This window comes from Choloepus didactylus, chromosome 17 (assembly GCF_015220235.1).
Source record: "Choloepus didactylus isolate mChoDid1 chromosome 17, mChoDid1.pri, whole genome shotgun sequence".
Classification (NCBI taxonomy): Eukaryota; Metazoa; Chordata; class Mammalia; order Pilosa; family Megalonychidae; genus Choloepus; species Choloepus didactylus.
In genome coordinates this window covers 33,841,138-33,865,202 of record NC_051323.1, presented here as the reverse complement: position 1 = coordinate 33,865,202, position 24,065 = coordinate 33,841,138, and the positions used below count along the sequence as shown (strand labels likewise).

General features: G+C 33.1%; 1 protein-coding gene across 3 annotated transcripts in view; it reads right to left on the bottom strand.

Annotated features, from left to right (window-relative positions):
* FANCL (FA complementation group L) overlaps positions 1-24,065 on the bottom strand; it is a 67,602-nt gene that overhangs the window by 14,328 nt on the left and 29,209 nt on the right. For all 3 annotated transcript variants that reach the window (XM_037807132.1, XM_037807133.1, XM_037807134.1), the window contains 2 exons: positions 19,933-20,029; positions 14,944-15,012 (listed from right to left, as the gene is read on the bottom strand). In XM_037807132.1, coding sequence (XP_037663060.1) covers positions 14,944-15,012; positions 19,933-20,029 — 166 coding nt within the window. The remainder of the gene's footprint in view (positions 1-14,943; positions 15,013-19,932; positions 20,030-24,065) is intronic.

The window sequence follows — 24,065 nt, the reverse complement described above, 5'->3', positions numbered from 1 at the left end:
CATAATGTTCATAACAGCTCATTTGTAACTGCCAAAATCCTAAAATTATCCCAAAATGTCCATGAAGATGAGAATGGACATTTTGTGGTACATCTTATAACAAAGTACTACTCACTAATAAAAAAATAAACTATTATCACATGCTTGAATCTCAAAATAATGCTGAGTAAAAGAATCCTAAAATAAGAAAGAACACAGAATTATGTAAAGTTCTAGACAATGCAAGCTAATGTACAGTGACAGAAAGCAGATCAGTAGTTGCCTGGGGGCAGGGGTGGGGAGAAGGTATGGGGAATGTGCTGGTTTGAAGCTGTTATATACCCCAGAAAAGGCCATGTTCTTTTAATCCATTCCTATGGGTGCAGACTATTGTGGGTGGGAGCTTTGATTGTTTCAACTGAGATGTGATCCACCCAGTTCAAGGTGAGTCTTAATCCTTTACTCTTGTCTTTTATGAGGACAAAAGACAGGAAAAGCCCAGGGAGAGCTCAGAAAGAAACACCCAGAGAAGTTTAGAAAGAGGCTAAAGAGAAAAGCCCCAGAGAGGCTAAGGAAAAACCTACAGAAGTCTACAGAAAAAGACTTGAGAGAGAAAGCCACTAGAATCAGAAGCTGAAAGCAACGAAACCCAGGAGAAAAGGACCAGCAGACGCCGGCCATGTGCCTTGCTATCTAACAGAGGAGCCCCGGACGCCAGCGGCCTTTCTTCAAAGAAGATAGCATCCTGTTGATGCCTTAACCGGAGACATTTTCATGACCTTAGAGCTGTAAATTTGTAAACTAATAAATCGCCATTGTAAAAGCCAAACCTTTTCTGGTATATTGCATTCTGGCAGCTTGAGCAAACTGAAACAGGGAAGGACACGGGGAAAGGGTTTAGAAAGAAGAAGGAAAAAACATGGATGTGATAGAAATGTTCATTACTTTCATTGTGGAGATGATTTCATGGGTGTAAACATATGTCAAAACTCACCAAATTGTACACTTTAAATATGTTCAGGTTATTTTATGTCAATTATACGTAAATAAAACAGTTTAAAAAACATTCTAATATCTGGATGTGTTAGATTGTTATTATCAGTAGCTTCTTTGCTATGGTTTTCTTAATAATTAGGAACTAAAAAAATATAAAATAGCAACATTTTTTCCATCCAACAAGGATAAGAAAGGCAGAAGAATAACAGCTCATGAACCTACAACTTACACCATGAAATTGTATCACATTTCTATATTTGCAATGTAAATATATTAGAGAGGGAAGGAGGAAAGATATAAATGGGAACTAATATGTTATAGCTATTCCTCCACAACTGTTATTAAATTATGTTAAACTAGGAAAGCACTTAAGCAGAAAAGTGTGAACACTGCCAATCTCAAAATGTAATGCTTATTATCTTTAAAAGCATTTTGTTACTTTTATAATACCTGAAGTGATATAATAATGTCAGTCACTTAACCAGATCTTAGAGTATAATATCTTCATCTTAAGTACTATTATTTCCAGTATTTTAATAATTTTCACACAGTCCCGGAATGTGATCTTTTGTGCTCTGATGACACTTAAATTAATAGCATAATTTTCTGGTACTTGCAACAGTTGCTTTCCATTTTGATTTTTCTATACTTTCTTATAATACATGCAGCTAAATCCTCTAATAATCATTTTTATCTTTATCTTTAGGGGATTCAAAGGGTTTCAATAGAAAAGGAACTATCAAGAGATTAAGCTCTTTAAAAAATTTAATTTTAATATTAATTGCAATATTTCTAATCTGTACCTTTAAAAACGTGATACATCTTCTAAATATTCAGTTCACTTGATCTTATTTGAGTTTCATTAATGTTGTCAACTCTTTCTATAGGTACATCTATAACTGAGTCTATTTAATCAAATGCTGTTCTTTTGTCAAGCAATACATAAAGAATTAATCACCACTTTTATAATTAATTAAGTAGTTTATTTTGCCTATCACTGACCACTATTCATTTAAAAGATCTGCTACTATTTTTAATTCATGTGAAGAGGGTATTTTCCCATGGGACCAAATGAAATACAGGCACTTCAGATGTAGCCATCACAGAATGATGTTGCAACAGTTGTTTTTAAAAAAGAAAGGAAAGAAAAAAACAAAAAAATTCTCTCAAGTGCAGGCTGAAAACAACTAGGCACTTCAGTCTTGTCCTTAGCTACCCTACATAGTAGACCATAAAAAAAGTCTAAATCAAGTCAATCAGCAAACACAAACTAACAAACTAGTCTAGCATTTTGTTCCAGTTAAGTCATTCCAGAAAAAAACAGGGTCACCCCAATCTCCCAGAAAACATTGGCAATACCTTATCTTTCATCACTCCCATTAAAAACAAAGAAAAAAAGGAAATAAATGGTCCCAAAAATCTTTAGTTCAGACAAGGTTAAGACTAACAGAATACCAGTGGCCGGTGGCTGCCATTGTTAATCTCATAACCAGAGCCCGAGAACACAACAGAGAACTCCGAACAGTGACATCAGTTTTAAAAATGCACTGTCTTGTTGTCTCTACTACCTACCAACTCCAATATTATGGTTTGCTTCACTACATCCCTCTGCTGAATTGTTTTGGCTTCTAATATTCAACTTCTATTTCAGCACAGAGGCAAAAAGAGAGAAAAGCATATTTCCTAGCTAAAAACATTAATATCTCTAAGCATAGGTTCTAGTAGATCATTTTCAAACTAACACTTCTTTCATGTCTACCTACTCATTTCTGTCTTCAACCTACTGGATCTTTATTCTCAATATGGGCATGTCATTTTTCAAAAGGATATGTTAAAACATACATACACATACACACACAAACACACCAATACTCGCTTATTCCAAACTAGCCTTTGGATTTAAAAAAAAAAAAAAAAAGTACAAATAAATACACTCTATCAATTTACCAGATGGAGTTCCTGACAGGAACAAACATGAAGTAGAGAATAAATTATACCCATGTTGAAATAAATTTGCTCCTCATTCATGTTAGCTAAAATCTTTCCTCCAAAAGTATCTTACAACAGAAATCACAACATTAAGAAATCATTTGAAAACAGGTATTTATATATTTACTATTTTCATGGGTCACTTCCTATATAAGAGTATTTTACTGTTTTACTCCAAGCTATAACATTGAGTATTAGTACACATCTTAATGATACATTAAGCAATAAAACTGTAAAACTAACTCAACATTGCTTATCTATGTTACTTATTGTACTTATGGTACAATATATCCACACAATCATCTATCACAACCACATACCCGAGTAAGGCTGACAGTCATTTTTCCCTTAGTCATCCTATTTTCTTTTCTTTCTTTCTTTTCTTTTTCTTTTTTGAGGTTTTTCTAGGAATTAACAGTGTGAATTGACAATTCTGAGACTGGCTGCAGGACTGATGAGTAAGCAGTGCATGGTTAGCTTGAGAAGAATTTTATTAGAATGCCTTTGAATGCCTTTGATGGATGTGAATAATTGTTTTATTTAATAATACTAAAGTAAAAGGAACACTATATCTGGACTCAGCTTGCATTAAAGTATCCGCTGTGCTTCATACCACTTATGGGATCTTGAATGAGTCACTTAATTTCTGTGACTTTTTCATGTTTTTTTAAATCAGTTAGAAGAGATGAGAGTGATATCTGTCCAGCCAACTTCACAGAGTTGTATAAAGATGAAAAAAAAAAGAGAGAAAACATATGTGAAAGCACTTTATAAATTTTAAATGTTATTCAGCTATAGTTTTATTATTAATAATAACTTTTAGGATTTTCATACACAGATTTTATTTTTTTAAATGCTTTTTCTTCCTCATATTTGGTCACTGTTTACTTGCATTCTCCTTGCCTCTGTTCTATGTCTTGAGGTTTTTTTGGGGGAGCGGTGGGGTTTGGGGGTACTATGGCCTTAGTCCCCATCCTCTTCTTTCAAATAGATGACTCCTGGCTATTATGGCTAATAGATGGCTGATATGGCCATCTCTTCTAAGGAAAAGAAGTGAGGAAGAGTCATTTAATTTCATTTCTGAATATCAGAAAACATCTTAACTGACTGCGTTATATTAATGGAAATATTGTCTTCCAATTGTATGTCATTCAATGTATATATAGAAATACCAATTTATTATTTTATATGTGTGTACATGTGTGTGTGTATATATATATATCCAAACATAATTTAATATAAATGTACACAGAGAGATATAATTTGTTTTTCCATATTAGCTCTCACTACTACAATGGCTCACCAATTTACAAACTGCATTGACTCCCTACATCACTTTGAATTTTTTAGCACTTTACAACTCAAAAGGACTTTCATACACAATATCTTAATTTGTCCTCAGCTGTGTCTATGTCATAAGTATTATTTTCCCCTTTTTATAGGTGAAGTTAAATGAGTTTTGCTAAGTCATTCACTGGTAAGGAGAGAGCCAGGATTTGACCCAGACTTTCAGACTCTGTGTTATCTTTTCACTATGTTACAGTGGTCCAGCAGAATTAACTATGCAGACTAACATAAAGGCCTACCACAACATCAGATTTCTTAACATCACCAGGTAAATTGCTTAACGTATGTACCTTAAAACTGGTCCCTTTGGGTCTTGAAATTCATGGAAGTTTTACCATTCCACAAAAGTATCTCATGTGCTCATGATGCAAAGATGTCAAATCTTCTACAAAACTTGAATCAACTCTGATAATTTTAGAAATCAACTGGAAGTATGATTTTATAATATCGTCTTCCTTTATCTGGCAACTGACTGTCTGGGATTGAAATTTATATATCCAACTGCATACTAAGCACATTTACTTAGATAAACCATAGGCATCTCAAACTCAAATTCTGAACTGAACTTGCCTCTAAACCTCTTCTTTCTGCATTCTCTAATCCCATTTGGTACTTCCATCAAACCTCATCACTTATATCAGAAGCCATGGGAGTAATCCAAGAGATCTCAAATCGAATCAATTACCAATTTCTACCAATACAACACTCTGGCACTTTCCCAAACGATCTCCTTTCTTCCACCCCTGCAACCACTAACATACAACAGACTCTAACTACTTTCTGCATAGACAAGTATGGATAAGCATAATAGTAACCTTCCAATCACTTTCTTGCCACCCTCACTTTAAATTCCTCCTCTACCCTGCCAAAGTACCTATCTACCATTCTGAAAACCTATTTTGCTGAAGACTGGTCCTGAGAGGTACAATGAGGGGGTGTATGTGGAGGGGCGGTCATACTGGAGATTTATAAAACATCTTGACATATTAAGAGATCTGAGAAGTTCTAAGTCAAGAAATGGCAGAACTTAAATCTAGAATTCCTTAAATTTATTAGATCACAGAGTCCCTTCTTCACCTTATACCTATCAATTACAAAAAAAAAGGCACACACAAAAAAACATCACTTCAAGAAATGCTGTTCTAAAACAAAATTCTGATCATGTCAAAATTCTGCCTTATAACTACATCAGCCCAAGGATAAAATCCAAGCTCATCAGAATAGTAGAGAATACACTCCCTAACTCTACCAAAACTCCAGGTTATCCTCTAACTACCTCTTGCCATATAGTGCCAAATGATGTGCAACTCATGCATTATTTCCATTTCTTGCCTCTGTTCTTTGGCTCATCAGTTTTTTCCTGAAATCCCATCTCTCCATGCAAGCCTGACTAACTTCTCATTCCTCAAGACTCCTTCAGCTCAAGTGACATCTAAACCAGAAAACCCTTTTTGACCATACCAGGTAGATTATGTGCCCATCTTCCCCTCAACAAAACAGTTCTTATCACTCAATACATTTCACCAAAATTATATTTTTACATGCCTCTCTCATCAGACTGAAAGCTACTCTTGAAAGCCTATTCTAGGGTGACAGAACCTGTCTAATTCACTTCAAAATCCTCAGGATCCAGCTCAGTGCTCCACATAGAGTAGATAAAAAATGTTTATGAAATTTGATTGTTTCGTACTGAAAATGTCATATCTTGCTTTTCTGTTTATGTACTTTTTCAAGGAAACTATTTACTAAGAGAAAAGACACATTATCATGACAATTAAACAATTCAACCCTGCAAAGCACTAAAATTATACTATAACTTTCCTAACAGATGCTTATAAGCCAGTTCTCTTACTTCTTCATATCTTACCTAAGTTCCAAGAATGTCCAAAGAACTCTGAAGTTTCCACACTAATACCCCCCAAACCAAGTATGTCAACAGAAAAACAAATCAGACAATGTATCTCTTTAGACATTTGGAGATCTACAACCCCATTCATGTTTAATGTACTTATTTAGAAATTTAGACACTGCTCTTTAACTAGCAGAGCATAGGAGGAAACTATGAAAAAAAAATTAATAGTCACAACTAGTTTATACATCAGAATTCAAATAAAGTAAAAACTAGACAATCAATATTACATAAAATTTATAAAACATTATACTAAAGTTAGTAGTGTAAGGAAGGAGGATTAAACATATGCATTTAATTTCATTTCCTCCCCAGTTACTATATGGTAAAGAGATTTTTTTTTCCTTTAAGGCATAATCTCAACAAAACTAGGGAAAACAGAAGAGATGACAAAAATGAAATTTGGAAACTGGAAAGCAAAGGGATCACTCTTAGGATCATGAAGCAAAACTACTAAGATTAAGAAATGGAACCCAGCAATATGTACTCCGAATATGAAAAGACACATCACAGACTGGGAAAAGATATTTGCATGTATATAGCTTAAAGAGCATATGTAAAGAACGCTCACAAAACAATAAAAAAGTTACATAAAGGAAAATATGAACAAAAACTAGGCCAAAGACTTGAAGAAGCACTTCAGTAGAGGGTTATCCAGATGGCCAGTAAACTAATGAAAATGTGCTCAACCTCATTAGTAATTGGGAAAATACAAATGGAAACCACTCCTAAAAATGGGAGTGTAACTGGATTAGAAATTCCTCTCCTATCATAAACTAGAAAACTGGATAAAAACAATTTCCAGACTTTGGACAAGTAGTGCAAGGTTATGATCCGTGAGAGAAAAAATAACTAATGAGGTAAGTCCTACCCTTGCCCAGGCTTTTTACCTTGAGACAATCTCTTGACTGTGGTACAGGGAGGGAAACCCAAAGAAAGTCTCATCTAACAATCTCCCTTAGGTGAAGAGACATATATCTGAGTTTGAGAGGCTGATGCTAGAATCTGTGGGGCAGAATACCCAAGAGGAGTGTGCTATGTGAGTGTAAAATGAGATACTACACGACCAGGTTAAGAAAACCTTTTAAGGAAAGAACAATTCCTTGAGAAGAGCAAGACAAATAATTCTCAGAGCTTGCACAGGAAAGAGGGTTGTTCAAATGCCCACCAACCACAAAGGAGAGACCTCTTCATATACTGGTAACAACATAAACTGTTAGGATAGCTACTAAAGTTGATGATTCGCCTATCTATAACACGGCAATTCTACTAGCTACATATACAAGAGAAAAATGTACATATGTGCCCCAGAATACATGTATAAGAATGTTAAAAAAACTATTTTTATAGGAGCTAAAAACTGAACTATCCACCTGTCCACAGTAAAATGGACAATTAATTACTGTAGTGATAGATTCTCATAATGTATTAACATACAGCAATGAAAAGGAACAACCTACATCTACATTGTAATATGAATAGCTCTTAAAACTCATTGTGGAGGAAAAGAAGGTAGATGCAATATAAGAAAAAAAAAATACACACACACACACAAGGGCAAAATCAAACTATATTGTTTAGAGATGAATACTTAGGAGGTAAAATTATGAAGAAAAAAGTAAATAATCATCATAAAAGACAACATAGTGGCTTCCTCTAAAAGAGATGGAAGGGATTTTGTTCAGGAAAGAGCCTGCAAGTAGATTCCTGGTATGCTAACAATCTGCTAGTTTTGTTTGTTTCTTACTAAAGTGGTAGTTAAAGACTATATGCATCAGAATAATTAAACTGTCCATTGATGTTTTATGTACTTTCCTGTATAGGTACTATATAATAATGAGAAAGCTATGAAGGAAGAAAAAGAGTGGAGAGAGAAAAGAAGGAGAGAGGGCAGGCCTATGTAACTGACTCAGCACACTCCCCAAAGCTAATTCCTAAGCAGGCAATGGGACAAGTCAAGAAATCACATGATTCATATGAAGAAATGGAAGCACCAAGAATCCTTGAAGGAAGAAGTAGATGGCTACAATAAGGAAGATGAGTCGAAAGCTGCTCAAGAAACAGATCTCCTGATCCCCACCCTCATTTTATACCACTGGGTAAATGTCATTCCCACATCTGGACTGCAGGTTTAATCCTTGGAGAGACTTAACCACAAAGCCATCTGATTGGGGGACTCAAGTACAGTTGAAAGCCTGGGTGTATTAGTGAAAAACAAGAGAATAAAGTGAGTATGTGTTTACCTGATGTTGAGCATCCTGGCTTATCTCTACCATTCTGCTGCCAGAATATGAACAGCCAAGTTCTGCCTACGAGGCAGGAGGTTGGAAAAGTTTTCTCTAAGAAATGTGACCAATCAATCAAAAAGACCTAAAGATACTGATACTTTGGGCTTCCTCAACATACGAACTAACCAGCTTATTCTACAATGAAGTTCACAGTTGAAATCCCCACCCACACACTCAGAGCTTCTCAACAGCTTTTTAGTCCCTGACTTTCAATCACGTACAGATGAAGGGTTATAAATCTAGGGGGGAAAAGATAACTCAAGCAAATAAAAACTATTCAGAGTGGGGAAAAAACAAAAAAACACATTCTTTTGTACCTCTGGGGACAAAAGAAGATACCTACGAAGTAAATTCTTAGAAATCAACATGATAGCAGAAACAAAAAAACTCAATGGGAATGTTGTTAAATGAAGTTGAGGAACTTTCCCAGAAAATAAAGTTGGTAGAAACCTGATGCAGATGATTGAGAGGAGACTTAGATAACTAATGGAGAACTGGGGATTGAATGAGCTCCTTAGAATTTAGAAAAGTAAGGAAATGAAAAATTAAGATATTTTTAACTCTAGGAATAACAAAAATCTGGGAGACAAAAGAAAAATAATCATAGTTAAATACATAGCTTATCTCTGCATAGCATACATAATCAAAATAATGTAAACACTGAATATAGATATAATCAAGATTACAATATAACTATTTGAGGAGAACAGGAAGATATAAAGCATGAAAATGTAGGGGACATGGCAGGGAGAGGAAAGGTGAAACTCTTCATTATCTACATTGGAAAGTCAATAAATAATGCCTAAACAAGAAACAAAAGGCAGTATAAATACAAGGGGGCATGTAATAATATAAAGTGAATTATAATACTAAAAGGATCAGCTAACAGTTAAAAGTAGTTGCTGCTGGCGAAGGAGAAATAGGTGAATAGGTGGGAAGAGAGCTGGGAATGCTTTTTTCTTTAAAAAAAAAAAAAAAAAAAAAAAAAAAAAAACTTTGTAAAACCAACTCCTCAAACTACGTTCCTGTTTTACAACCTCAATAAAATTAAAAACAAAACAAGAAATTAATGGCTTGCCCATACACCGGTGATACACTAGAAAATATAATTTAAAGGCTGTATTCACAATGGCAACAAAAACTTTATAATACCTAAGAATGAATTCAATAAAAATGTGCAGGATATAGATTAAGAAACCAGTGCTACTTTACTGAGGGACCTAAATAAATTTAGAGATAACAAGTTTAAAGACTATGAACATACCCGTTCTTAAAGTGATGGATAAATTTAAAACCAATTTTAATTAAAAACCGAATGTTTAGGATTATCTGTAATAATAAATGCATAAATAAATAAAATATATTATGTAAATAATAAATAAATCTGTAAATAAATAAATGTAATAATAAATGAAACTTCCTTGTTAAGTGACAAGCATAGTTTCAAAACTATATCCAGTGAGATCCTAATTCTAAATGGAGGTAGTAAACATGATTTTATATTTTCTTCATTTTATTTTCTCTCTCTCTTTTTTAGAATCAATGTAGGGTACTTGGAAAAAATGATAAGTTACTGCAAAAGAATTTTAAAAACAGGCAGTTAATAGGTGATTGAGTCTAATAGGTAAACCAACTCCATCACCAAAGTGTTTTCTACTGTATCACATAATCTCAGTAATTTCAGTTTGTTTTGAAACTTTTGATCTCTTTTGATCCATACCATTGTGACAAGATTGCCAACATGGCAAAAGCAAATTTAATTAACCAATTCAAAAGTAGAGGAAAAAAAACAGCACTATGAAGTTCTTCAACTAAGACAGCAAAGAAAGAAAATTCAGTTGGTCATAAAAGGAGACATTCTACAGGATCCTTAGAGTGGATAACTGAGATTTTTTTCCTCTGATATTGTGGCTGTTTTAAATCAAATTTATTTTTTCTCAAATCTCAAATCTCTATGAAACAGAAAAAGTTCATTACTTCTCTATGCATATGAACATGACAGTCATGTGACTAATTCGAAAGTATACAATTGAGTCAATGGCTGAACTGTAAACAGAACCTAGGATACCCAACTGCTAGTCTGCTGCTCTAATAGATCATGCTCCCTGCTATGTAATAGGACTGTTTTCTTTAATTACAAATTCTTCATTCACCATCAGATTATCAGCCAGAGGCTTTATCATTAGTTTTCCTCTTCTTGCATTCATGGCATTATTCCAAGAATATCAGATCTCCATGATAAAAAAAATATAAAGACCACTGCCCACTGCATTAAACCAAATCTGAAAATTCCAACTACTGTGGCAAGGATATGTCAACAAGCCAGCACTTAATAGAACATTTAGAGGTTGAATTGCACTTTTAACATTCATTTTGTTTTGGTCAGTGACCTAGATGAAATGGATTTCATTTGTATATAATCACTAATATTGGTGCACTTAAAATTAGGGCATTCTATGGCCTCATTAGTCATCAATATTCACATCCGTGATGTGTATGTAAAAATCTAAAAGGTTGTTAAAAATAAAATTTGAAGCATTTGTGATGCCGGTATAAAGTAGAATAAAATAAAAGTCAATCATGAGTTGTTACTTACATTCTTTGCTAAAATCCATAAAAGAAAATTCACCGGGTAAACAAATAAAGTAAATATCTGCAAAGAGGTGTTGAGACACTTGTCTTTGAGAAGCACTTTGTGTTTCTTTGGCACGGATCACAGCGGCAGTAGTAGCAGCAGCATTGCCCTTGGTGCTGATTTCTTACTACTCTAAATGTCTCCTCTGAGCCAGAATACACTGGCTGTGGCTGATCATGCTGTGAGACACCTGCACTGGCTACTAGGCTTGTCATGACGCACAAAACCCTACCATCTTCAGCTTGACATTGTGCAAGTTATAATTATTCATCCAAATGAATATGTCAGAGCAGCAGCAGCAGACCTCTCATCAGAGCAAAAGAAAAATACATCAAAACATTATCAACTCAGCAGGAAGACAGGGACCATAAGGAAAATTACCCATTTTTAATATGGATGCCACAAAGCCACATCTATTATTTTACAAAAAGAAAGAAAAATAAAGATCTTCCAAGTTTACAGTCCAGAAAAACTGACTCCAAAGAGGAAATGCACAAAAGCAGAGAGGATTTTTTTTTTAAATTGATTATATGAAGCCTAGTTACAGTCTCTTAGATGTAAGTTCACTATTAGACTACAATAATAATGTTTATGTTGCTTAAGACCCACAATTGTTTAAAAATTGCTTTAAAAAAAATTACACAAGCAGAATTGTTGCCAACCAATGAAAAACAACCACATACAGTAAAGAAGTCTGATACTGCTTCTCACTTTCAAAACCTAAACCAATATTGTCAGACTGTTATGTCTAAAAGACTCAAGAATTCATCCTGGCAGCATCACCAAAAGGCTTACGATGCACTGCTAGACTCTAAAACAACAGTAAATGATATGTTTTGAAATTTTTCTACATTTTAATGGCATGTGTAAAAGAAAATATTGTGAAATCACCTCCAGAACTCCAAAGATAAAGAAGATGCATCTAAATTATATACACCTATATAAAATAGGGAAGTGTGAATGCGGATTCTTATCTTATACTTGAGTAAATCTGAAAAATGAGTAAATCTTCGAGAACAAACCATAGGAGAATATCTTTTCAGATCAAGATATGGAAAATTTTCTTACTTGAGATGCAAAAAAGCACAAACCACAAGTGACTTCTCTGAAAATTAACCTTCTGTAGGAAAAAAATACATAAAGCTAAACTTCCGCATGTCAAAATACATCATACACAGTTAAAAGTTGTGCCACAGAGCGAAGATACTTATATGCCATATACCAGCAAACAATTAGGGTCCAAAATATATAGGAAAACTTACAATAAAAGAAGCAAAATATTTTTTTAAATAGGCAAAGAATATGAACAAAATAATAATGGTTATTTATCAATTCTTGATAAGAATTAAGATCCGACTAAAACTCGAAAGGATTTGGGAAAGGAGTGTAATTTACACAATTTGGGAAGACAATTGGGCAATGTCTAATAACTTGAAAAGGTGCATTCTCTACAGTCAGCATTCCCACTTCTAGGTATAACCCACAGTAAAAGTCTCATTCAATTGTACCAGGAAACATGCATAACAATGTTCAATGCAGCACTATTAACAACCTTATCAGTAGGGCAACGGCTGGCTGAGTCAGATAATGGAATAATATAAAGCATTTAAAATAAATGAACTAGACAGACACATATCATGACTAAATCTCAGAAATAATGTTGTGTAAAAAGTTAGATTGCAAATGTTACAGAATATGGTATAAATAAATGTAGCAAAATATATGTGTTTGTGTGTGTATGGATAGTATCCTAGTACCCACACCAATTTCAGGGAAGTGGTTGTCTCTAAAAAGGGAGAGAAGGGAAAGAAGAGGGAAGGGAGGAAAAAGGAGGTGGAGTCTTCACTATTCCTAGAATATTTTATTTCTGAGATAGAAAAAGAGGGATAGCTGAAACAAACATGACCAACTATTAACATCTGTCAAATCTGAGTTGTAGATACAAAGGTATCTTAATTTTTACCAGTTATTTGCTAAGAATATTTGATAAGTTCCATAATTTAAAAAGAATGTATAACCTTCCAGTTACTACTACTAAATTCTAAGTTTTCTCAGAGCCAGTACAACATAGAAAATTTGTTGTATGACCAAAAATTAAACCTAAAATTTGAAATATCATAAACACTTTTCCATGCTTACATGTGTAATGCATTGAGCTGGTTTTAAGTAGAAAAGAAATTAATTGCCCTCAAAAAATTTCCAATGTAATAGATAAAGAGCTACAAACTAATTTTGTTAAATGGCAGTATAAAGTACTAAACAGTCTTTGTGTGGAGATGTAAACATTATCATAAAGTCTGGGGGAAAGTTGTTGACAGTTACCTACATAAAGGACACTAAGAAACTTATCAAAAATATATTCTTCAACCTCAGAATTGCAATAAATATTAAAGTGCAATTTAGAAGTAGTGTATCTGGAGAGAATAATATAATTTAGGTACAAAATTTTCTCATGATCTCACTTAAGATATAAAGGTTAAATTTACAGAGCCAAATAGAATATATACACATATTTTTAAAATCAAGAAAGTTATACAATTCATATATAATTCCAATTCTATCTAAAAAAATCAACATGGTATTTCTGATATATAACATATATCAAAACAAATCATAGGCTTTTTCCTTTCCTTTATTCTTTGCTGGGGGATTTTTTTTATATAAAGACAAAAATGAGAAAAACTCTGAATAAATATATATGATTCAAATGATATTTAGACCTTCACAAGACTCTTTAAATCCTGTTAAGAAAGTTCTTTTATTAATTTCATATGTAAGCAATTACTATATTCTTATGTATTTATAATTTAAAATGTAAGCATTACAGGAACCTAGTCAAAATTTCATAACAGATAAATGGGTAGCCTCTAAAGAATATTTGTAAAATGTCACTAGGAATATTTTTCTCTTTGCATGAGAACAGAAATGTTCTCTGCCATAATTTAGTTGGAAAATAAGGCCCATGCCCATCCCAATTAGACTGTTCTTTGACCGTGTCCACCATACTGCCACATCTTCCAAAGTCACACACACAGAAGGCTGACAGTACTACTAATAATCATACCACCTTCTATATAGATAATGCTACAAAGCACTTCTACATACATACATAGTCCTGTTACTTATCGTCAATGTTCTGAGACATTAAGTTGGCAGGTATAAGAGACTCTCATGTATTCTTTACTCAAGAGTAAGAACGTTCCAAAGCATACACAAAAAAGAAAATAATCTAAGTTCAAGAATGAACTAAACACATATATGATGATTCTGTGAACAACTGTACACTTTGGATGATTGTACGGTATGTGAATATAATTCAATAAATTGCATTTAAAAGAAGAGTGAACTAACACAAACACTTCAAAACAGTAAAAATTGAGTAGAAATTCCAGTGTTAATACTTTAAGTCATAGCTCATTCTCCTTTGAAAAAGATTCTCTGGTAGTAGATCATCAGAGTTAAAAGTTTTAACAGTATGTAAAGTTTCACCCAATTGCCCGCTTACTGCTCACCACTTTATAAACAGTTCTCTAAGATTTAAATTTAAAGGAAACTTTCTGTCAATAAAGTTTCCACAAGTTTACCTAAAATGAAGCAGAAAGACCTGGAGGCTGGATAGTGTATATGTATGTATGTATAAACGTGTGAGTTTATATAGACATAGACACACACACACACACAACAGGGGATTGAAAATAAACATTGCTTAGAAAAAACTGAACAAAAGTAATCATTTCATAAGCTCTTTTAAGTAACTAGAGAACACTTTTTAACTAGTTATGATAAATTTAGAAATTTACCTGTGGTGTCCAAGAAACAGAAAATGGAACAGGAAAATCCACAAAACAATCTGGTGCTTCTGCAGGGTACTAGGAAACAGCATAAAATTAAGTCATTTTTGCCTCTATGTGACAATTTCACATGAAGTATTTTAGAAAACTGAACATATTCAAAAATATTATAAAAATGTATAACATATATTTTTGAGTCTATTATTACAGTGATGCTGAGAGCTAATTAATACTCAACCTATTCTTAGAGGTATAAAACAGTGATTTCGGGATGGCAAAGCAGGCAGTGTTAAGTGAACAACAATGAATGAAATGTCAGGTCAGATGCTAATGCTGTGATTTGAGGGGTAAACCATTTCTGGATCTCAGTTTCTTAATCTTGATAGTAACAGGTCAGGTTAGCGGTATTTTAAAGTTCCTTCTAGTTCTAAACTAATGTCAAATAACCTCAGCCACCAATTAAACAGGCAGCATCTGTTAAAATAATCAAAAAATACACAAGAATCAATTTTTAAAAAAAGATTCTTCATATTAAAGCAATTTCTTTTACCAAGATAAATAAAAAGAAACAATTAAATGTTCTCTGGCTTATTAAGGGAATGCAAAAGTAAGTTAAAAATACTTTCAATTAAACACCTTTTCAAGGTTGGTAAACAGTCAATTGGTAATATGAAAAAGAGGTCTTTCTAAAAAGTTAAATGTCTAACACAGTCATGAGGAAAGACTGTTTCTAAGTTAACAAAGACAAAAGGTGGTTTTTCTTAAAATCAATTTTCTTATTAGAAAATTGTACCAGATTATTTCCTTAAAATCCATTTCTGAGATTCTTCCAAGAACATGTAATTTAAAAATACTCTTTTTCTCACATTACAAAGCAAAAATTCATTGAAAGAAAATTAAGTTAGAAAAAGTCCTTTCTCTCATTTGGCAAAATGTTTAAAATAAGTTTTAGATTTTCACTTTTTTCAGCCTCCTATTTTTCAATACTTCTCTAGGTAAGCGATAGAGGACAAAAACTTATCCCTAAAGTATTTAACAATCGTCAACCCATTTGAAGTCAGTCAATGATTTTAAAAGAATAAACATTTAGCTATAATGACTGCTTGGCTAAAAAGAAACTTATTATCAATATACATTTAACTAACAATAACTTGCTATGTAGAACTGATGACTCAAAGGCAAATATACAAGAAATCATATAAATATTATTATGTCCTAATTCTAGAAAACACAAATAGGATGGGAGGGAGAGAGGGAGGGAGGTCAGAGTGAGATTAAGGGAAAGAGCTCTGTTTCAGACAATTCAAAATATCAGACAAAGTACTTCAGAATATAGCTGCTGTAATCACTGGAAAAACAATCTGTATGCCATTTTTCTAGACAATATGATTACCTCAAAGTAAATGCAGGCAAATACCTAGGCTTTCTCTAGTTCTAGCTCTGTTAACTAACTTCTGTGATACTGGACAAGTCATTTAACTTCTCTGGCTGTTTCATTATGTATAAATGAAGAAACTCAACTAAAAGTATTGTAAAATCTCTTTCCCCCTAAAATGTTAGGATTCTATAAAAATAATAATGCATAACTGAAGCCTCCATAGGTGAAAAATAAAAAATTTAGTTCACTTTGAGCTGCTGCTATTTATCTCCCACTGACATTGATAATATCAATTCTCTAACATAAATGAATCATCAATCAAAATAGAGTATGTAGTTAATGAAATGTTTACTGTATTTGGAGTAGGTATGCCAAGCACAGTACCTGTGGCCTTGGAAATATTTAATTGCATGCACAGCTCATTATGTTAAAAGAGAATAAGGATTTTTCATTTGTGTAGGACTCAGTACAGTAAATGATACGTATGCACAGACATGCAAAGAGGTCCGTGATTAATTAAACAAAAAAGCAGATTATAATGAAAATAATATGATCCCACATACATGAGTCCACTACATAATTTCTGTGATGGTGACATCTTTCAAACATATTTAATATATGTGCAATTATGCATATATATGAATATGTATATAATAAATCTGAAATAACTATTTGTGGGTGGCTTTAATGCTTATCTATTATATGTTAAATGAATATACGGTATGAGTTAATTATATTCACATGTAGGATCAATTTTGTTAATATGGTAAATTTTGCATAAGTGTACAGAAATTATTGAAATATGAAGTAGCATCCTTCAGAATAATTTTCAGACATTTCCCTGAACTACAAGATAGATAACTAAATATAATGTTATAAAATACTTTCACCAAAATTAAGAGTTTTCAACAAGTTGTATAGGTATATACAAAACCACCAGTAACTGCCAAAATTTTTACTTTAGAAGCCTAACAAATGGTAAAAAAAAGCTCCACATACAGAAATCTTAATTGAAAAATAAGCACAGTATTTATTTTTAATTAAAAAGATAGTTCTCCAAATTTCATTTGAAGCAATCCAATCAAGAACTATATACAATTAATTGTATTATAGCATTAAAAACACAATTACATAAACATTATTACATAATACTAAGTATATATTTTTGTTATACATAAAATTTTTTAGACTGTATAATATGTTGTTCTTAAGAAAATTTTAACCTATTCTGTAATTGGACCATTTAAGTAAGGTTGTCCCCTGAATGAATATATAAAACTGTAGCTGATTACAAAAACAGCTATCAGAAACAGAGGGCCCTGTGATTTGCTTTTCAGGTAGTTCTGATCTTGGCCAAACTTGAGGATGCCCTGGGCTAATTCATTCCTAAAGAAAAGATAATAATTCCATCTCACAGAATTCAGGACGTTTTTTAATTAAGTATTGCATAAAAATACACCTATAAAAAAAGCCACAAAATTTAACTGTTTGCCTTATTACGTTTCTTTTTTATTTATATATTTATTTTTATTAGAGGATGTTTAGTCTAAATCGTTATTGTTTTCTTTGTGGGTTTTTAAGGAATGTGAGAAGGAGTAGCTGAATTGGGAGAGTATGTTTTTTTCAGAATAAAAATAAAACAAATGCATTTCTTGAGCTATATATAAAAAGAATATCAAAAGAAAGGTCTGTGTGTTTACAAATATAAGCCCTTTTTAGGGTTTATTCTTTTAAAAATCAGCTTTCCCTTTAAAACTTAATATGGATTGAGATTTTTGAATTATGTACTCTTAGCATACACTGTTTTAACTGTCACTGCTTTTAACTGACAATCCAAGGGCAAATATTCCTTAAAAAGAAATTACCACATCTTAAACACAACTTTGGTGTCTATAAAAGACTAAATGTATAATTAAAGATTATAAGTAGTCATCCTGCTTACCAACATCAGATTCACTCAGTTCAATCCTAAATTTTTTTCTTTCTCAAAAAGAATTTTTTCCCTAATACCTTCCCAACTTGAATAGAGCATTTTCTTCTCTCTTGCCAGGGACTCCATAATAGTGCTTCAGAGCTATGTTGCAAAACCTGACACTTGAAAATATTCTCCAAAAAAAATTAAGAATGTCACCTTATCTACCTTGAAAAAATATCAGAAAAAAAGCAGACAGACCATACTAGTGGCTCCATATTCACTCTCAATACTACCAATAAAAGATGTAAATTAACCTAATTAATAAGAACATGCTGCTAGTGTAGTAAAAAGCAGTACAGACATAAAACATTATCTTCTTAATACACTGAAGAGGTTGCAAGAACAAGGCTATTTAAAAAAACAAAACGGAACAAACAAAAAAAACACAGGATCAGGATGTATTTAAAAGCTTTCATTTTGGTCTTCATAGCAGCAAATAACTTTTTTCAGTGTACAAAATATAAACAATTAGAGATTTGAAGGAAATGACAGAACCCTTGCCACTGGCAGTATATGACCTTTTGGGAGGATAAAGGTAGATTTCTCTTCAAACTAAAAAAAGTATACTTTTAAAAACTAAAAAGGAAAATAAAAATATTTTCATTTTAATAAAAATAATCATGTAATTCATTTTAAAAGAAGATTTCTAAACAACTAATTTTTATTTCATTTATCAATTATGGTTCTTAAAATTATACCTAAAAATTCTGTGAGAGAGAGAGAAAGAATGAGTCATTTCTCAACTTGTCTGACACAGAGGCACTATAAGATATCAACTTCTCTGTGTCACCCAGTACAGCTTTATATATTAATTTTCTCTCGTGGAAAGCTTAAATGCCAGGCACATTTTTAAAAAGGACAAACACAATTGATCGTTTCATCACTACAATCTTCTGAAACATAGTTGATTGATGACTCCTAGAAACAATAAAAAAAAAGTTGGATGTCCTGGATTTCTTCAAATTCTAATGTTTCCCTAGTGACTCCGAAGTAAATGATTAATATGCTGATCTTGCTTATTCTACTTATTACACAAAATTCACAATCTAGGATAAAAAATATGACAAAACAGCCATGTTTCGTCCCCATAAAATTTATGGGTAGCTCTAGCTCACTAAGATGTAAGGGCTCTTTATAATGGAGGCATGACCTTCCCATTGTTAAAAACACAAATCCACACACTTCAGCCAAAACAAGCAAAGAACAAAAAGTGTGCATGTGGGAGTGGCAGGAGGAGGGCATGAGAGATAAGAACAACAAGGGTAATTCTCAGGAAGAGTTGTAGGCAAAAAACTTTTCCTCAGCAGAACTATGTTTGATAGTAGAAGCTTTCAATTTTTTTCTACATAGCATATAACAAAAATGACCTTATGGTACTTTGAGGCTGCCAAATCTTATCTGTCCTATTTTTTCATTATGAAATCTATATTTTGATCAAATTTGGATTAAAATAGTGACATGAAATTATATCTAGGTTTTTGGCAACCCGGCAAATACATTTTTTTAGGGTTTCCAAAATCAATTTTTACAAGCATCACACATGTATTTTTAAAAGCAACTAACATTTCTTTGCATTGATACCATTCACAGAGTTCATTTCACAGAGTATTTCCTGACCACAATAATGGTTTAACAAAGCACATACCTTTGCTTTCAACTTGAGATTGATTAGATGCTCTCTACCAGAAGCATCTTCAGCTTTTAACTTAATGGTGCTAAAGCAAGGATCCACATATACAAGTCTGGTGAGTGGAAGAGAACAAAAAATTATCACACGGGGAATGGGGGTGAGGAGGTGGAAGACAGTAGGATTTGAATGAAAATATTTGCTATATTTCTATTAATCTATTACAAAACTAATCAGAGGAGTTTCTGCATGCCAGCCATTTCTGCTGCTATGGATTTACTGCCGTTAATACACCAGCCTAGTGCTTAATGCAGTCATAGATCTCTGGATTATTTACAATGTGTGTCAAGGCTCATGCTGTGGTCAGTGAGCACTATGTTTCGGTTTTCCATCACTGGAACCTTTGGCACACACAGCATGTTCCTGTCAGCTTCTACTTACGTACACATTAAACTTCCTGTCAAACTCTTAAATCCATTTCTGTAGTTTCATACAGTATGAGACTTATTTTATGCTTCCTTTGTTTTTCTCAATGAACTTATTTATTATCAATAATGTTACTGTACAAAAATCTAGCTGATATGAGTTCACATACCCAAACTGATCCTCTAATGAAAATGCTCAGGTACAACCTAAGCTCCAAACTACATATATACACACACACACACACACACACACACACACACACACACACACACACACACATTGCACACAACATATAGCTTCTGACGCTTACCATGGGCATGTATTCAAGATGACTAACATTTTAAACATATTGCATAAGGACAGTTCTTCTGGCTCTAAGTTGTTCTAAATTATGAATTTTCTAGAATGGAAACCAATATCCTTTGAAATATATCATTGTGTAAAAATATGGTCCATTGAGCAGCATAAGCTACTGCCAAAGAGGTTCAAATTCAGCAGTATATTTACTAGTGAACTGGGCATGTGGATATTTGACATTTTTACACCACCATTCTCCTGTAAAGATAAAAAGTAGTCTAAAAGTATCACACAGCTTATCATCCAAACTCATGGTCAGACCCATTAGATTTAAGAACTAACATAAGCCTCCTAACCCAAGAAATATTATTTTTAGCATCACTATAACCACTTTACTCACTGGTCAGGTATAATGGCAAAATGCTTCATAAGAAATGCTGGGCAATGAAACTGTGGAACACTGTAATTAAAAACTGATCTAAACCTGAAAATGATACACATAGCCAATAATGGAATAAAAGGTAAAACAAAACAATCCACATCATAACAAAAACAAAAACAAAATCTGTATCAATTGATGAAAATTTTATCATAACCTATAAAAAGTCTTGGGTCTTAGAAAGCAAAAGTAAAATTATTCTAGAAAAATATTTATTTATATAAAAAAATTCAATGCTTATGCACATTTAAAATCTTTATTTTCTTTTAGCATATCTGTAAATATCTCATCCCCCTTCCCCCGCCAAAAAATTAGAACATTATTCTTTAGCACACATTTTATCAGTTTATGATTCTAAGGTTCAGACTGATGGACATTTGACTCTTTGAAAACATCCACACTTCAGATTCAAGATGTTGAGCAGAGCACATGCATTCATATCCTTTCTTGGTAAAAAAATAATAATAAAGACATTTTTAAAAGGTTTAAACCCACACAAGGACAAGAAAGAACAGCATCAACTAAAGAAAATTTTCAGCAAATTTCATGAAGATGGAAAGTGGTTAGAACATTGGCTGATGAAACAGATTAGAGAGAAAAAAAGGGGACCAAAAGGGAGGTGGCTGCCAAAACAAAGTCTGGAGAATAGAGTATGATTGATACACTGATGGAAATTAAGAGAGTTGAAGAAAAAAAAAAAAAACAGAAAATGCAAGAAACCAAAAAGTGAAGAGGCAATTTTAAACTAAATCTTAAATAAAGTTGTTAAAAAAAAATTATAATTGCTTTCCCATTAACTTATCAGTGAAAAATATTTATATAGTCATTAAAAATATAAACTGTTTACTAATTGACAATTTTTAGAATCCAACTAAACACAAAGCACAGAAGACTTAATTATATTACAGAAACTAATGTAAATATATTTGACCATTACAATATAAAAGCAAGAGGAGATGTCAAAAATTGAGAGGTAGGAAGGTGAATGAAAACACTAAAATCTGTAATTGCTAAGTTCAGTCTAGAAATACCATTTTTAATCGGATGGACAACAAAGAGGTTTAAGAAATATTAAAGCTAACTAATAGAAGAATAAAAGAATAATTGAAGGGATAGCAAAGATGGGATAAATAAACTAAATCCTTTTCTATTACAGTAACTAATCAGCAAATAATTCCTAAAATTGAGAAATCAAGAAATATTGAATATAGGCATAATATCTATAATTAGGGAAGTTGTAAACATGAACATCTCAAAGTGTATGTCTCAAAGAATATGACGGGGGACAGGAAATAAAGGGGGAAAAGACTGTTGCTTTTATAAACCCTAAATATTTTTTATTCAACCAAGTTGAATATATACTTACAAAGAGAGAGACTACTCACACAAGAGACAAGGAGAAAAAAGGGAAAAATCCCCAACCAGTAATTCTCACACTTCGTAGTCAAAACGTTCAAAATCATAATTTAAGGATATGACAGAAATAAACATTTGCTGCAGTCTTTTGTTTGCAAACACACAGTTTATCATCATTCCACAAAGTTTAGGATACAGAGGTAACAGATAAGAGAAAAGCAGAGTCATGCTCCAAGTATGGCCTTTCAGTCAAAACGGGGCATTAGGTAATTTTGCTAAACTTTAAGAACTATTTCAAATAGCACAGTAAAAATACAAAAAAACTATAATTTTAGATTATTCCCAGCGTAATCTAATTTTTCCCATGGGTAAAATTAAAAAACATTTTACCCATGTTGACTCCTTGCTACTGTGTGTGGGGAATGGAGAGAAATCTTATTAACATCCTAAGTATATTTTACCTAGATCACCAATTGCCCTCTAGTATTCATTCTCATCTTCCTTTTAGCATTAAGGGTGCAATTCCACCCAGCTAGCAACTCCTCTCAGCAGTCCTTGCAATAAAGTGTCATCATATCACTAGATTTTGGCCAATGAGATGTGGGCAGAAGTGATACGTGCATCTTTGGATCATTTTTATAACAAAGCCGTTTGCCTTCCCCTCCACCCCCACCCTGCACCTCCCGCCCCAGTCTTTTTCACTTTCTTTTCCTGTCGACAAGAACTTGGACAAGCCAGTATGAGCTAGCAAAGATCGCGAAGACAAGAATCATACTCTAGTGCAACACTGACCAACAGAATGTTCTGCAATGATGGAGGTATTTCATATCTGCACCTTCCAATACAGTCGCCACTAGCCACATGTGGCTATTAAGCACTTAAAATGTTTATATTTACAAAGATAATTTAGAATGAAAACCATAGTTAATATCTATGTTCCTATATGTATTATACTATAAAAATCATCATTATTGGTTACAGTTAAACCATAACACTAAGTGTTACAAAACTTATAGTCTGACATTGCTGGATGAACCAGTAACTCAACCACCTTACCTACTATGTGCTAGGTATTCAGTTTGCTAATGCTGCCATTAAGCAAAACACCAGAAATGGATTGGCTTTTATAAAGGAGGTTTATTTGGTTATACAGTTTCAGTCTTAAGGCCATAAAGTGTCCAAGGTAAGGCATCAATAATAGGGTGCCTTCACTGGAGGATGGCCAATGGCATCCAGAAAACCTCTGTTAGCTGGGAAGGCACGTGGCTGGTGTCGCTCTGGAGTTCTGGACTCAAAATGGCTTTCTCCCAGGACATTCCTCTCTAGGCTACAGCTTCTTTCCAAAATGTCACTCTCAGTTGCTCTCGGGGCATTTGTCCTCTCTCAGCTTCTCCAGAGCAAGTCTGCTTTCAAACGCTGTCTCAAAAATGTCTCTGTAAACTGCAGCTCCTCTCTCAGCTCCTGTGCATTCTTCAAAATGTCCCTCTTGGCTGTAGCAAGCTCATTCCTTCTGTCTGAGCTTATATAGTACTCTAGTAAACTAGTCAAGACCCACGCTGAATGGGCATGGCCACACCTCCATGGAAATTATCTAATCTGAATTATCACCTACAGCTGGATGGGTCGCTTCTCA